The sequence below is a fragment of the Myotis davidii genome, unplaced genomic scaffold (assembly GCF_000327345.1).
Source record: "Myotis davidii unplaced genomic scaffold, ASM32734v1 scaffold681, whole genome shotgun sequence".
NCBI classification, from domain to species: domain Eukaryota; kingdom Metazoa; phylum Chordata; class Mammalia; order Chiroptera; family Vespertilionidae; genus Myotis; species Myotis davidii.
The window spans coordinates 391,625-406,209 of NW_006291551.1; the positions used below are offsets into that span (position 1 = coordinate 391,625).

Here is a 14,585-nt window from a genome sequence, read left to right on the forward strand (position 1 = left end):
TTCCCCACTTCCTAGATCGTCATGCCTCTTAGTCCCCTTCAGAGCCACTAAGAGGCAGGGGGTGTGTCCAAAGGGTGAAAATTAGTTACTAAAGACTTCACTGTGCTTCTCCTTTCACTCTCAGATGCTGCCAGGGTCTCTGAAGAGAGAAGACACCAGGAAACAGGTAAAAACTATTTTTGTTTTGGTGGTTTGTGTGTGTGTTATTTTTTTTGCATTCAACAGGCAAGTATAGAGCAGCTACTGTGTGCCAGGCACAATTCTTGGGGTTGGTAGTACAATGGGACCCTCTCCCTCTCTTGCTGTGTTATAGCAGGTTGTAGAGGCCTGTCTTAGAGCATCTCCCCTGCTGGGCTTGGTGAGCCTCTGAGAATAGGATGGTCACTGGATGGCCAAGAGGGAAGAATAAACTCAGGGAGGCTGGCTCTGAGGTCCTGAACAGTGTAGCCTTGTCCTGAGTCTTTGTGCCTAATGCTACTGCCCCTAGCCTCCACACTCCACCATGCTGTAGCAGCCCTTCAATTCCAAGCCTGGAGCCCACTTCTTGTGCCCCAGAGACTTTCTGGAGCTCCTTCAGGTAAGCACCCAGCCCCTCTCCCATTCATCCTGGAATTATTGAGCCAGTTCTCAATGAGCGGGTGGATGCTGGCTGCTGGCACAGTGGCCCAGCTGCTGAAGGCTAGTCTTTGCATGGAATCTGGCCCTTGCCACAGACCTTGTGGAAACTCAAAGGGGATCCAAAGTGCATCTCTAAAAACATTGACCCTGCAACCCTGCCGAGTTTTTCATGGAAAATGTAAAGTAGTCCCCATGGCTAACGAAGTATGTACCCTAACCCCATGCTGGGAGATGTATGACACTCCCCCCTCCCCCACGGACTCCCCATCCCCTACCCCCCCTCCATTGATTGAAAGGCCTGCAGTAAAGTCTTATTTAACTTTTTAAACCCAGTTTCTCTCAAATGGATCTGACCTTGAAGACTTTGTGTGTGTGTGTGTGTGTGTGTGTGTGTGTAACACTATTAGTGCCTACAGAGCTGGTGTCAGCTCTGCCTGGAGAGACTGCACCCGTTCAGATCCCTTACCCCTAATCCCTGCCTGAGCCAAGCCAGCACAGCCACTACCCCTGGGGACAGACCTCTTCATGCTTTCAGCACACCAGGTACTGCATACCCAACAGCCTTTGGCAGAAGCCACATAGCTGGTGGGGGGTGGGGGACACTGATGTGTGGGAAATGTTGGCTGGGTGGGGGGGAGGGGCACAGATCTGTGCTGAGAAAGGAGACACACTCTGTGGACACATCCTGCCTGACTCCCCAGGGATGGCATTGAGGGCACAGCCATGCAAATTAAGACTTAAATTTAACTTTATGTAAATGTAACTTTGTAAAAGTATAGTAAGGTGGTGGCCAGCTCACTGGAGAGAGGGAGAGAGAAAGAAGGAGAGAGAGAGAGAGAGAGACAGAGAGAGAGAGAGAGAGAGGTTGAACATTGGCAGCCCTTAGGCTGTCTGTGGTGCACAGACAGGCTGCTTATTTATGTTTTTTAAGCAGGATATTTCACATGGCAATTTTGCTTCTCTTAAAACAGTGGAAGATCAGGTTGTGCTGAGCCCACATTCCCACTTGGCCACAATTGGCTAGACCCAGGACCACCTGGCTGATTTATGTTTCCTACCCAGCCCCTAGGCATCTGAGAGGGACTCCTGGACTTCTAAGTCTTCTCAGACCCCTTTAAATGCTCTCCTGATATCATACTTAATTATTAGGTCATGTCTCTTCCCTATGTAAATCCTTCACTAGTTGCCCCAAAGTGAGCTCCAAGTTTCCTATAACCTGGTACTTGCAGTGCTCAGTCGTCTGGTGCTATTCAAAGCCCAAGAGCTAGGCAGGAAGTTTATACAATCATGGATGGATAGATGGATGCATGGATGAATTGGTAGGTAGATGGATGAAAGAAAGGAAGGAGTGCTGGGAAGAGATTGAGACTAGCCCTGCAAGGATCTCGGACTGATGAGAGAGGCATAGCATACCAAAGAAGCCCAATGTGCATCCAGAACCCCACATGCCTCTATGCAGCCAGACATGGGTTTCCCGGGATCAGGGACAAGGGGTTGGATCTCAGTAAATGAGCAAGAAAAGTCATCTAAGAAGAAGTAAGCGACCAGGTGGCTCAAAAACACACACTTTCTGCCCCAGGCTCCCGCCTAGACACAACACCATGCATCTCCTTGGCCCCTTGTTCCTGCTCCTTGGTAAGGATTGTGATCTGGGCTGGTGCTTGGGTTCTGGGGTGACTGTGGAGCTGGAGGAGGAGGAAAGATCTGGGGCAGAGAAGAGTAAATGTGGGGTAGGGTTTGTGTCTTGCTGTGTGTGTGTGTGTGTGTCTCCCTCTCTCTTCAGAGGGGATTCTTTACTCCTTTGAAAGTTCTCCATGTCCCTCAATAATGCTTTCTGATCATTGTGGTGGGTTTCAGAATACTTGGCTTTTTCTAACTCAAGCACATGGAACTTTGAGCACCCGGACACCATCTATGCCTGGGAGGGAGCCTGTGTCTGGATTCCCTGCCACTACACAATCCCAGGGTATGGATTGGTCCTGGAAAACCTGACTGTGTACCAGAATTACGTGTTTGATGACAAGACCAAGGGCTACAGTGGGACAATCCTCTATGAGAATACGAAGTCACAGATGTCTGTCTCTCTGGGAAGAGTGAAATTCCTGGGAGACAACAAATCCAACTGCACCCTTCGCATCTACCCTGTAAAAGCCCAAGACAACGGTCAGCTGGGGCTGAGGATGACATCGAAGAGTGGAAAGTGGATGGAGAATATAGTCCTCAACATCTCCAGTAAGGCCCTGGGCATGGTATCCTCTACCTCAGGCCAGGGTAGGAGGGAAGTGGGAAACACCGACTCATGGGACAGGGCCTGAAAACCAGGTGGCCTACAGAGGCCAGGCAGGGGGTGCCAATGAGTGACTCAGCAGCACAAGACAATGGGGCTGTGGCCAAACTGGAGCATGCACTCTTGTTCCTCCTCAAGCACCCACTTGCCACCCAGCTTCTGCCCATTCTGCACTCTGGATGCCAGGTGACCTGATTTTTCAAGGGAAAACTAGATTTCTAAGTAAAATCTTGCAATGTGTTGAAGTCGGTGATTAATTCTAACTGGCCCTTCATAGCTAAATGACATGTGTAGGGGCAGATAAAGCACAGATCTCAGGCTTTCCCCTGGGGCATGTGCTCACTCCGTTTTATAGCCTGCCTTGGTGGGGGGACTAGGCAGCCCTATGTTTGGAGTAAGAGATGTAGCTTCAGACCTTGCAGTTGGAGGGTAGCCCAGCCTCAGGAGAGCCAGGATTGGCTTTCCACCGTCCTGCTCCACCAGAGGAGCCTCCGACAGGAGTGCTGTTAGTTGTGCCTCCAATAGCAAGGCCATTAGACAGTGCAGTCTTGTTGTCAAAACTAAGAAATGCATGTTAAGCTAAACTGGCATTAGATGGATTTAATGTGTCTAAACTGGTAAAATTCATTTAGGGGTGATGGGAGAATGATCTTGAAAACATTTATTTCTTTATTTTTTGAAAACATTTAGAATGGAAACATTTGGGAGTAGAATAAAATAAGCACAAAATATGACGTGTAATTCTAAGGAGGTTCAGCACTTGCAAGACCTTTCAGAGGATGCTTTCACTGAACAAAAGTGGTTCAAAGCAGAGAAAGGCAGGCCTGGAGAGCGGCGGGTGGACTAGTAAGGGGATCCCGAAAGGTTATTTGGGCCAGAGCATCTAAAGCCAGGTGTGAGGGCCGGTACGCAGCAGTCCTGTTTTCCAGGCTGCCAGCATGGTCTCCACTCTTTTTGCAGAGACGGCTCCTCCACCTCGCATTGAGCTCCCTCCAGAAATCTGGGAGTCCCAAGAAGTCACTCTGACCTGCATGCTGAATTTTGCCTGCTTTGAGTACCAGATCAAGTTGCGGTGGCTCCTGGAAGAGTCACGTCAACATGCCTCTGTCCCCTTGACTTCCCTGACCACCAAGACTATCTTCACCCAGAGCCACTTCACATTGCAGCCGCAGTGGACTCACCATGGCAAGAAGCTGACCTGCCAGGTCTGGAATGACACAGAAGATGGGCTGCTCTCTCAGGAAACGGTGCGGCTAGATGTGAAGCGTGAGTCTCTCCAATGCTCCAATGGGAAGGACGAGGAACTTGTCCTCTCCTCCCAACCCTTCCGTGAGCACCAGGGTAGCATGAGCCTCCACGGAAGGAAGCATAATCAGTCTGTGGGCCCCAGAGCCGGGAGTGGTCCAACTGAGCTGGGTTCCCTCCTCCACCATCCCTGTGGTCAGCCCTGGTATATCTGGAAACTGACTCATTTCAGCATCTGCTTATAGGAGTAGGGAACCATTTTTCTGCCGAGGGTCATTTGGATATTTATAACATCATCTGTGGGCCATACGAAATTATCAACTTAAAAATTAGCTGCTATATTTGGTCAAACATTTAATTACCGCACCCCTAATGCCTTGGCAGGGCCAGACCAAATGATTTAATGGGCCTTATACAGCCTGTGAACAGGATGTTTCCCATCCCTGGTCAGAATAAAATATTTTAATCTATCCTCCAGCCATGACATGATTTTGGGATCATCTGGTTAGGTTTTATTGTTCTTTGGGGAGAGGGGAGGGATTTTTTTTTCATCATTCATTCATTCATTTAATAGATATTTGTTGCAAACCTACTAGGTGCAAGGCCTCATTATGGCTGCTGGGGAGATAGCAGTGAGCAAAATTCTTGCCTGTGTGGAGCTAGCATTGCAGTGGAAAAGAGAAGCAAAAAGAGATCAACACAGAAATAGAGTTCATAACAGTAGGTAGTGCTAAGTGTATTAAGAAAAACTAAAGCAGGGCTTGGAAAGAGGGAGACTTCTGTGACGCAAGTGAACTTGTGCTGAGGTTTGAGTGAAGGGAGGGACTGAGGCAGGCAGATATTTTTGAGAAGATTCCAGGAAGAGGAGAGAATGAGGAGAAATTTTTGAAGTAGGAACGTAGTGTATCTGTGACAAACAAGGGGCCACAGAGCCCCAGCACTATGTCTGAGGGGCCCAGTGTAGGAAAGGATGGTCGAGAGGGACCAGGGCACTTGAGCTTGTAGGCAGCAGTCAGGTTTTAGACTCCACTGAATGGTTTCAAGCAAGGGAGTGACAAGGTTTGATTGACAATATTAGGAATGCTGCTGCTGCTGGGGAGACCAGACCTGCAGGGACTGGGAGTGGGAGGAACAGAGACAGGAGTTAGGAGGCTGTGATGGTTGCCAGCCCATGCTTGTTGACAAGGCTGCACACCCCACATGCTATACACAGGCCACTGCTTTATCAGAAGAAGTGGCTGTACAACTTTATGCTCTACAACTTCTCACTGCTTTACACTCTCTACGAATTCCCTTTCTCATCTCTCACTATCCCTCTGCTCCTCCAGACTCCCCAAAGTTGGAGGTTAGTCCCAAAGAAGTCAATGTAAAAGAGGGTGAACCTGTGACCATGACGTGCCAGGTCATCAGCAGCTACCCAGAGTACCAGACTCTTTTCTGGCTCAAGGATGGAATCCCCGTGACAGAGCAAGAGACACTGCAGAGGGAGCAGAAGATTCTCAAGCTAACTCTGCCTAAAGTGACCAAACAGATGAGTGGAAAGTATCACTGCCAGGCCCACAATGGTGTGGGCTCAGCAACATCAGAAGTGGTCCTCCAAGTGCACTGTGAGCCTCCTGGGAGCTATGGAAGGGCAGGCAGGGAGTTAGTGGGGTGGAACCAAGGCCCTTAAGAGGTCAGCAGCAGAGGCCTCTGCTCAACTCCCCCACTTGCCTCTGCCCCTTTTTCCAGATGCTCCAGAACCTTCCAGGGTTCAGATCTTCTCCTCACCAGCTAAGGAGGGAACTAGTGTAAAGCTGACTTGTATATCACAGGCCAATCCTCCTCCAACCAATTATACCTGGTATCACAATAACAAAGAAGTGTGGAGAGGGACAGATGAGACCTTCGAGATCCCACAGGTCCGCCTCAGGCACGCTGGGAATTATCACTGCATAGCACAAAACAGTATTGGTCGTGGACACGCTGGCCAGAATGCTGAGTTGGATATCCAATGTGAGTAGTCAGAGACGTTGGGTCCTAGAGGGAGAAGAGGGATGTGGGTGGAGGAGGAAGCAGATGAGTGCAGGGAAGGGCCTCCTGACATGTAAGCTCCTTGGGTGTTCTGCTGTTGTTCACAGCTGTATTCTCAGCACCAGAACAGGGTCTGGCTGGTGGTAGGTGCTTAGTAGATGTTTGTTGAATGAATAAACTGCTCGATGCCAGGGCCCCTTGAAGGACACAGAGACTTGGCATCACTAAGCAGTGGCTGTGCCCCAGAAGGGGTTCTGAAGTGTTCAAGGAGAACTGAGGCAAAACGTGTCATTACCTCTCCATCATCAGACCTTATTTAACACAGTGAATCTTGTCACTGTGTCAAGCCAGGGACAAAGAGAATCCATAGTTTTCATCCTTGGACACTGGAACATTATCATCTGGACCAAATATGCTGATGGGAATGCCCAGATCTTGAACATCTAGATATATCGCCTGATATGTGATAGCAGCAGTGGCACCAATTCTTATTAAGTGTTTACTACACACCACACTGCTTTAAGGACATCATCTTATTTTGTCCTGGCAACAATCCCATGAGGTTAGATATTCTTAGGACCTCATTTGACAGATAAGTAAACTGAGTCCTGCAGTCCATGGTCACACAGTTCTAAGTGATAGGGCCCAGCAGCCTAGCTTCAGAGCTGTGCTTATTATTATTATTATTATTATTGTTGTTGTCATTTTTACTAACACTCATGCTGCAGCCACCCAGCTGTGTGTGCCAGACCCTTGCAAAGACCCACAAACAGCACCACATGTTCTCTGTCAGAGCTGTGCTCCTAACCGCTGCTCCATCCTGCCTCTAACCACAGCCAGGCCAGACAAGAAGGGGAGGGTTTCTGTCCTAACACAGATGCAAGAAGGAAGCACGAGCCTTCCTATGGTTAGTTTAGGAATTACGTGAATGCTGGAAGGAATAGGTATTACGACCAGCTGACTTTTCTTCACCCATTTTTTTCACTTCCTCCCAGATTCCCCCAAGGAGGTAACCATGGTGATTCAAAATCCTACACCAATTCGAGAAGGAGACAATGTGACCCTGTTCTGTAACTATAATTCCAGTAACCCTAGAGTTACCAGATATGAATGGAGTCCCCCCGGCTCCTGGAAAGAGCTAGTACCTGGGATGCTAAGGATTCAAAAAGTTGCCTGGAATGCCATGCCATTCACCTGTGCAGCCTGTAACCTGTGGTGTTCGTGGGCTCAACCTGTCAGCCTGCAGGTCCAGTGTGAGTGACCCGGGCAGGGCCATCTGGGAGGTGACTTGGGTGGGAGATGGGGCTCTGAGGGGGAGGAGGCAGAAGCCTGGACGAGAGTCTTTACAGAGAATTGAGGGGGTAAGAGTCAGGCCTCAGCACCAAGGGGAGAGGAATTTCTGGGGCAGGAGGAGAAAATGGGACCCAAGAAGTCAGGCCGAGGCCCTTGCTCTCCAGATGCCCCCAGAGATGTCAAGGTCCTGTGGATTGGCCCCCGTTCTGAGATTCACTCCGGACACGCAGTCCTCCTCCGATGTAACTTCTCTAGCAGCCGTCCCATGGACGTTCACTTCTTCTGGAAGAAGAATGGGATCTTTCTGAAGGAAGGAAGAGAACTGAGCTTTGGCTCCATCTCCCCAGAAGACGCTGGAAGTTACAGCTGCGTGGTCAGCAACTCCATAGGGCAGAGCACATCCGAGGCCTGGGAGCTCCCAGTGCTGTGTGAGTGGCTGGGCCTGGACCTAAGAGCAGAGAAGGGCAGGTAACTGGCTACCCAGATCCTGATTTCTCTTTCTCATACAGATGCACCTAGGAGGCTACAGGTGTCCATTAGCCCTAAAGACAGTGTGATGGAGGGGAAGAAAGCAGTCCTGATGTGTGAGAGCGATGCCAACCCTCCCATCTCCCGCTACACCTGGTTTGACTGGAATAACCAGAACCTTCACCATGATCATCAGATGCTGAGATTGGATCCTGTGAAGGTCCAGCACTCAGGCGCCTATTGGTGCCAGGGGGGCAACCGACTGGGTGTGGACCGGTCGCCCCCTAGCACCCTCACTGTCTACTGTAAGGCCCCTTCCCTCTTCTTCTCTGGCCTTGGCCACTCCTGTGGTTTTGCCCCGAGACTGAATTTCAGACCACCTACCCCTTCTTCCCGCTCCTCTCCCTCCCGATCCTGCCAGGCCAGCCCAACCTGTGTGCTCAAAGGCACACCCTGCTGCACACAGCTCCCTGGCTCCCTCCTCCTGCCCAGTCTCTCCTGACTCTCTCCAGGAGGATTCCCTGGCAGGCTGCTTCCACCTTCCAGACATCCTGAGCTCCTTACGGGGTCCCTCTCTCTGTCTCTCTCTGTCTCACCCTTGTTTTTATCTTTTGAAACTTGAGTGTTTTTTTTTTAAACCATACAAGTACCTGATAAAAGGCTAAAACAGCATGAAAGGGTACATAGTGGATATACCTCTCCTTTCTTGCTCCCTGAGAACTCTGCCCTCTTCTTCAAAGCCTTCACTGTTGGCAGTGGTTTACGTCTCCTCAGAGGATTCTGTATGTGCACAGTGTGCATCTGTCCATCGGTGCCTACACACCCTTCCTTACACAAATGGTAGCAGGGCTCACACTTTGCCCTGAATCTCCCCGCTCCCCCCCAATGTAATAACACCACTTGGAGTGTGCATACAGAGGGTGTCTGGAAACATAGGGAAGATATTTTATTTATTTATTATGCTTTGTTCAGATTTATGATTGGAGCTATGTTTTTAAATTTAGAGGATTATTGCCTGCAAAACGGCGCACTAAAAGGAAATAGCCTGTGTGTGTTACTTTGAAATGCAACACTGTCTAAAAGCATGTCCCCTGGTCTCCCCTGGAGACCTGTCTCTTTTCCTGAAGGCCACGCTGTATTCCGGTGTGTGAATGCTGCTTAGTGCCCTTCTCACGCATGTGCAGTCTCTTGCTCAGGGCACCCCTGCAAGGATAGTTGCAGGATAAATTCCTACGTGGAATTGCTGGGTGCAAGGACAGTTTTGTGAAGTTCCACAGTAAGGCCAAGCGCCCTCTGAAAAAGTGGTGCTTATTTATGAGGCTTCTGTGCTTCGTGTGCGCCCCTGCCTGTCACCAACAGGACCTCCTAACGGCAGGTCCAGAGGGCAGGGACTAGCTTCTCTCTGTTCTTCTGTATTGTGTCCTCACTGGTGGAGATCATGCAGAAGAAAGGACAGGATGCCCTCCAGGCGAATGTTCAGGGCAGAGTGGGCTGGTATCTGACTGAGACAATGTCCTCAATGGAGGGTCCTCCTTTCCCCACAGATAGCCCACAGACCATCAGCCGGCGAGTGGCCCTGGGCCTGGGGCTGTGCCTGGTCATCCTCTTCCTGGCATTCTTGGGAGTCAAGTTTCAGGGAAGGTGAGCTCCTCACACTGCCCTCCCTTTCTCTTCCTTCTGCCTTCCCTCTTCTGTTCCTCAGCCCATTCCAGGGAGAAACTCCAGTTACTCAATCCTGTAGGACCCAACTCACCCACTCCACAGGGTCCTGTCCCCATCCCTTGCTCCTCACTGAGCGGGTCTTTATTTCTTAGCTGGAAGAGGATTCAGAGCCAGCAAGGGCCTCAGGAAAATTCCAGTGGGCAGAGCTTCTTTGTGAGGAATAACAAGGTAGGATGGAAGAAAGATGAAGTGCAGGCAGACCTTGAAGTCAAGCAAAGAAGCAAAGTGAAGGGGGTGATGAAGAGTGCTGTGGAGCAGCCTGGGCTGTCAGCCTCCTGGGGAAGGGAACTGTGGCGGGGAAAGGAGGGGTGGGAGCTGAGACCCTGTCCCTCATGCAGATTAGAAGAGCCCCCCTCCCTGAAGGCCCTCAGTCCCTGGGCTGCTACAATCCGGTGATGGAAGATTCCATCAGCTATGCGACGCTGCGCTTTCCTGTCGGCGAGACGGACCCGCCGAGGACTGGGTACTGAGGGGCCGGGAGGGTGACATCTGCACCCTGGGGGTGGGGGCTGTGGGAGGGAAAGCCCATGTCTCACCTGCCATCTTTGTGCCAAGCCCATGCCAAGCACCACCATGTTCCCATTTCCTCATTCCAGCTCCATGACAACCTATCCCCTTTGGTAAGTAATGGTCTCAGGAATTGGACCTGCTCCTTCAAGCCAGAAGAATGTATGCCCAGAGTCAGTCTCTATCACCTAGTCAGTGATGGCAAACCTTTGAGCTCGGCATGTCAGCATTTTGAAAAACCCTAACTTAACTCTGGTGCTGTGTCACATATAGAAATTTTTTGATATTTGCAACCATAGTAAAACAAAGATTTATATTTTTGATATTTATTTTATATATCTAAATGCCATTTAACAAAGAAAAATCAACCAAAAAAATGAGTTCATGTGTCATAGGTTCGCCATCACTGACCTAGGTTAAGGCTGTGGTACTCACTCGTTTGACAAGTTAGCTCCTACTGTGAGCATTAGGTGTACACATAAAAGGCTGAGAGGCTGGGGTGCTCTTGGGGTCTAGGGAGTTAAAAGAAGGGGCAGAATTCATAAGAAATGCTTCACTTGTGGTCATCTATCTGCCTTTCCTCTCAGGGATGCAGGGACCCCAGAGGTGCACAGACCTTCCCTAAACAGGGACAACACAGTCACTTACTCGGTGGTGCAGAAGCGTCAAGTGGTAAGAGGGCGGGTGTGGAAGGAGGGAGTGGAGGACCTGGCCCCAGCTGTGAGCCCCAGGTGGGGAGGCTTGGGTGGTCTCAGCGGTGTCAAGGCTGGGTCCTGGGGAGGCAGCCCAGGCACAGGGCCAGCACCTCCCACTCTGAGATGCCAAAGGCAGCCGGTTTCTGAATAAGAGGGTTCCTGCTTGGGCTCTCGACCCCCTCTCCCCTGTGGAGTTAAGGAGAGAAAACAGTGGGTCAGCCACGCTGACCATGATGTGGCTTTCTCAGGGCGACTATGAGAACGTGATTCCAGATGTTCCAGAAGACGATGGGATACATTACTCGGAGCTGGTTCATTTGGGGCTTGGGGAGCGGCCTCTGAGACAGGAAGGAGTGGAGTACGTGACCCTAAAGCACTAATGGATCCAAGTGGCTGAGCTGGTGCCTAGGGGCTGTCGGGTATAGTCATGGCACCTGCAGTCACTGTTGCTCAGTTGAGAAGTTACACAACCTCTCCTTACACACACACACACACACACACACACACACACACACACACACACTCACATACGTGCGTACACACACAATTACTGCACCCCAGTCGGTACAGAGAACTTTGGATATGAGACAGTCTTCCCTCTCAGCATTGTAACCTCAACCATCCAAAAGGCCTGGCCCTGTCCTGTCCCATGCTCCTTCTGTCCCAGAAAATCATCTGAACACCTAGCCTGCACTGTACAAATCCCCCTGCTCCTCCCCAACCGTCTGCCACCACCCACCCACTCCAACACCCACCCCCAGCTGTCTGTACCCCTGTGGAGATCAGCTGGTCGCTAGCTTTTCCTCTTTCACTCCCCATCTCCTTAATACCCCACCCTCCAGCCCCACTCTGAGAGCCCCACTCACTAATCTTACGCCTAATCTATCTGGAGCAATGTCCAGAGAAAGGAACAGAAATGAGGTAGAAAGAGGAACTACCTGGCCCTGACTTCTCTCTATGTCAGCGAGGCATTCCACGGAGAGGATCACGCGGCTGCAGCCCACCTTCAGGGGCTGGTGGTGTGAGACATACACCTGTGTGAACAAACATGTAACAAGCACGGAGTTGCACAATAAAAATGTCTTGATATTATTTCAAAGAATCAGTGAGCTAATTCTGGTCTGTAGTATCAGAGTAGGACAGAGATGTGGGATGGCCTCATGAATGAGGCTTAGGGAAAAGGGACAGGAGTCAAGGTAATTTCATGATTAAATCAGCAGACTGAAAAGTCTGTTATCTTGTTGCAAAGAGCCCACTGTTGCCCCCTCTGTCTGCCCCCTCTGCTTTATTAGCCAAGCCATCTTGGGCAAAGTTCATCTGCTTATTTGAGCCTCAGTTTTTGTGCAGGTGGTTCAGTGTAGGAAGTGCTGTATAATTTACATTGCTTGAGTCCCGTTATGAGAAGCCTTATGCAATAGCCAAAAGTCCCTGAAACCAAAGTCCTGTCTTATTTGCATCTCTTGAAGAATGCAAAAAGGGGAAGCCAACCCGTTACTCCCAGCTATTCTCAAGAGTGACCCTGCCAAGTTCCTTTACAATCCAAGCTGCCTAAGAGCTCCTCGAAGGCCCGCTGCCCTGAGAAACCTTAGCTTTTCTACCTCCCGCAGTCGCCCCACCAGTTCCCTATTGCATTCGGTAATTCCGACTTTCCAGTAGGTCTTCGCAACTTCCCTCCATTTGTCAGGTTTGATCTCTCCCCTCCCATTCTCCTGCTTATGCCAACGGGCAAAGGCCCATTCTCCATAGAAGGAAGAACCTGTGGTTAATCCACCTCTCTTCCCTGTCCCCTTTCCAGTCTGCTTAATACTGAAAGCTCTCAAAGAGAAGAGGAGGTTCTGCTCATCCTCACAATTACACAGATTGAGGCACCGATTTCTGATCAGCCTACTTTGTCCCCACTTTTTAATTGGATTATTTGTCTTCCTTTTGTTGAGTTGTATGAGTACTTTATATATTGGGAAATTAACCCCTTATGTATCATTGGCAAATATGTTCTCCTATGAAGTGGGTTCCCTTTTCATTTTGATGCTGGTTTCCTTTGCTGTGCAGAAGCTTTTTAGTTTGATATAGTCCCATTTGTTTATTTTTTTCCTTTGTTCCTCTTGCCCCTAGGCAATATATCTGTGAAAATTCTGCTACATGAGATGTTTGACATTTTGTTACCTATTTTTTTTCTAGGATTTTGATGGTTTCATGACTTTGTATTATATCCATTTTGAGTTTATTCCATTTAAGTATCTTATCCATTTTAAGTTTATTATTGTCTATGTTGTAATTTGGTGGTTTAGTTTCATTTTTTTGCATGTACCTGTCCAGTTTTCACAACATCATTTAGAGAATATCTTTGCTCCATTGTATTCTCTTGCCTCCATTGTCAAATATTAATTGAACATAGTGGCTTAGGTTGATTTCTGGGTTCTCTGTTCTATTCCATTGATGTATATATGCCTGTTCTTGTGCCAGGACCAGGCTGTTTTTGTTACAGTGGCTTTGATATCTGATACTGTGATCCCTCCAACTTTGTTTTTTCTCAAGATTGCTGCTGCTATGCAAGGTCTTTTTAAATTCCATATAAATTTTTGGAGTATGTGTTCTAGCTCTGTGAAATATGCTAATGGTATTTTAATAGGGATTGCATTGAATCTATAGATTGCTTTGGGTAGTATGGCCATTTTAATTATGTTAATTCTAGCAGTCCATGAACACATCTTTATATCTTTTTCTATCTCTTTTTTTCCTGTCCTTTAATTTTCTGAGTCTTTTACCTCCTTGGTTAAGTTTATTTCTAATTTTCCTGTTTTAGTAGTAAATGGGATTATTTTTTAAGTTTTTCTTTCTGAGAGACCATTATTGGTGTATAAAAAAGCCATAGATTTCTGGGTGTTAATTTTGTACCCTGCTACATTGCCAAATTCATTTACTAAATCTAGAAGTTTTTTGTGTAGTCCTTAGCGTTTTCTATGTACAATATCATGTCATCTGCAGATAATGACAATTTTACGTCTTTCTTTCCAATTTGGATACCTTTTATTTTTTCTTCTTGCCCAATTGCTGTAGCTAAGACTTCAGTACTATGTTGAATAAGAGTGGTGAAAGAGGACATCCCTGTCTTATTCCTGTTCTTGGGGAAATGGTTTTAGTTTTTGCCCATTAAGTATGATGTTGGCTGTAGGTTTGTCATATACGGCCTTTATTATGTTGAGGTATGATCCCTCTTTTCCTACTTTGCTGACAGTTTTTTATCAAAAATGGATGCTGAATTTTGCCGAATGCTTTTTCTGTGTCTATTGATATGACCATGTGATTTTTGTTTTTCAATGTTTTTTTATGTGACTTGAGAATATTGCACTAGCCTGCGTACCTGGAGTAAATCCCACTTGGTCATGGTGTATGATCTTTTATTATATTGCTGAATTCGATTTGCTAATATTTTGTTGAGGATTTTAGTATCTATGTTCATCAAGGATATTGGCCAGTAATTCTCTTTCTTTGTAGTGTCTTTATCTGGTTTTGGAATTAGGATAATGTTGGCCTCCTAAAAGAGTTTGGAAGTGTTCCTTCCTCTTCGATTTTTTGGAATAGTTTGAGGATGATGGGTGTTGGTTGTTCTTTGAAGGCTTGGTAAAACTCCCCTGTGAATCTGTCTTGACCAGGGGTTTTGTTTGCTGGGACCTTTTTAGTACTGCTTCAATTTCATTAATTGTTATTGGCCTACTGATGTTTTTTTATTCTTCCTG

The 14,585-nt window shown here is 48.1% G+C and overlaps 1 protein-coding gene across 1 annotated transcript; it reads left to right on the forward strand.

Annotated features, from left to right (window-relative positions):
• Positions 1–543: 543 nt before the first annotated feature.
• CD22 (CD22 molecule) lies at positions 544–11,570 on the forward strand. Its single transcript, XM_006764985.2, has 14 exons — positions 544–577; positions 2,198–2,253; positions 2,476–2,850; positions 3,866–4,171; positions 5,479–5,757; positions 5,882–6,145; positions 7,159–7,416; positions 7,621–7,884; positions 7,966–8,229; positions 9,469–9,565; positions 9,739–9,814; positions 9,985–10,109; positions 10,741–10,825; positions 11,097–11,570. Exons 2-14 carry the CDS (start codon positions 2,220–2,222, stop codon positions 11,226–11,228), a joined length of 2,559 nt encoding a protein of 852 aa, XP_006765048.1. The 5' UTR covers positions 544–577; positions 2,198–2,219; the 3' UTR covers positions 11,229–11,570.
• The last annotated feature ends 3,015 nt before the right edge of the window (positions 11,571–14,585 follow it).

What these genes read in the sequence shown, in the direction of transcription:
- CD22 (XM_006764985.2), top strand. Translation starts at nt 2,220, where the DNA reads ATGCATCTCCTTGGCCCCTTGTTCCTGCTCCTTG. An exon ending in TATAGTCCTCAACATCTCCA is followed by an intron (nt 2,851 to 3,865) that starts GTAAGGCCCTGG and finishes CTCTTTTTGCAG; the next exon opens with AGACGGCTCCTCCACCTCGC. An exon ending in TGTCAGCCTGCAGGTCCAGT is followed by an intron (nt 7,417 to 7,620) that starts GTGAGTGACCCG and finishes CTTGCTCTCCAG; the next exon opens with ATGCCCCCAGAGATGTCAAG.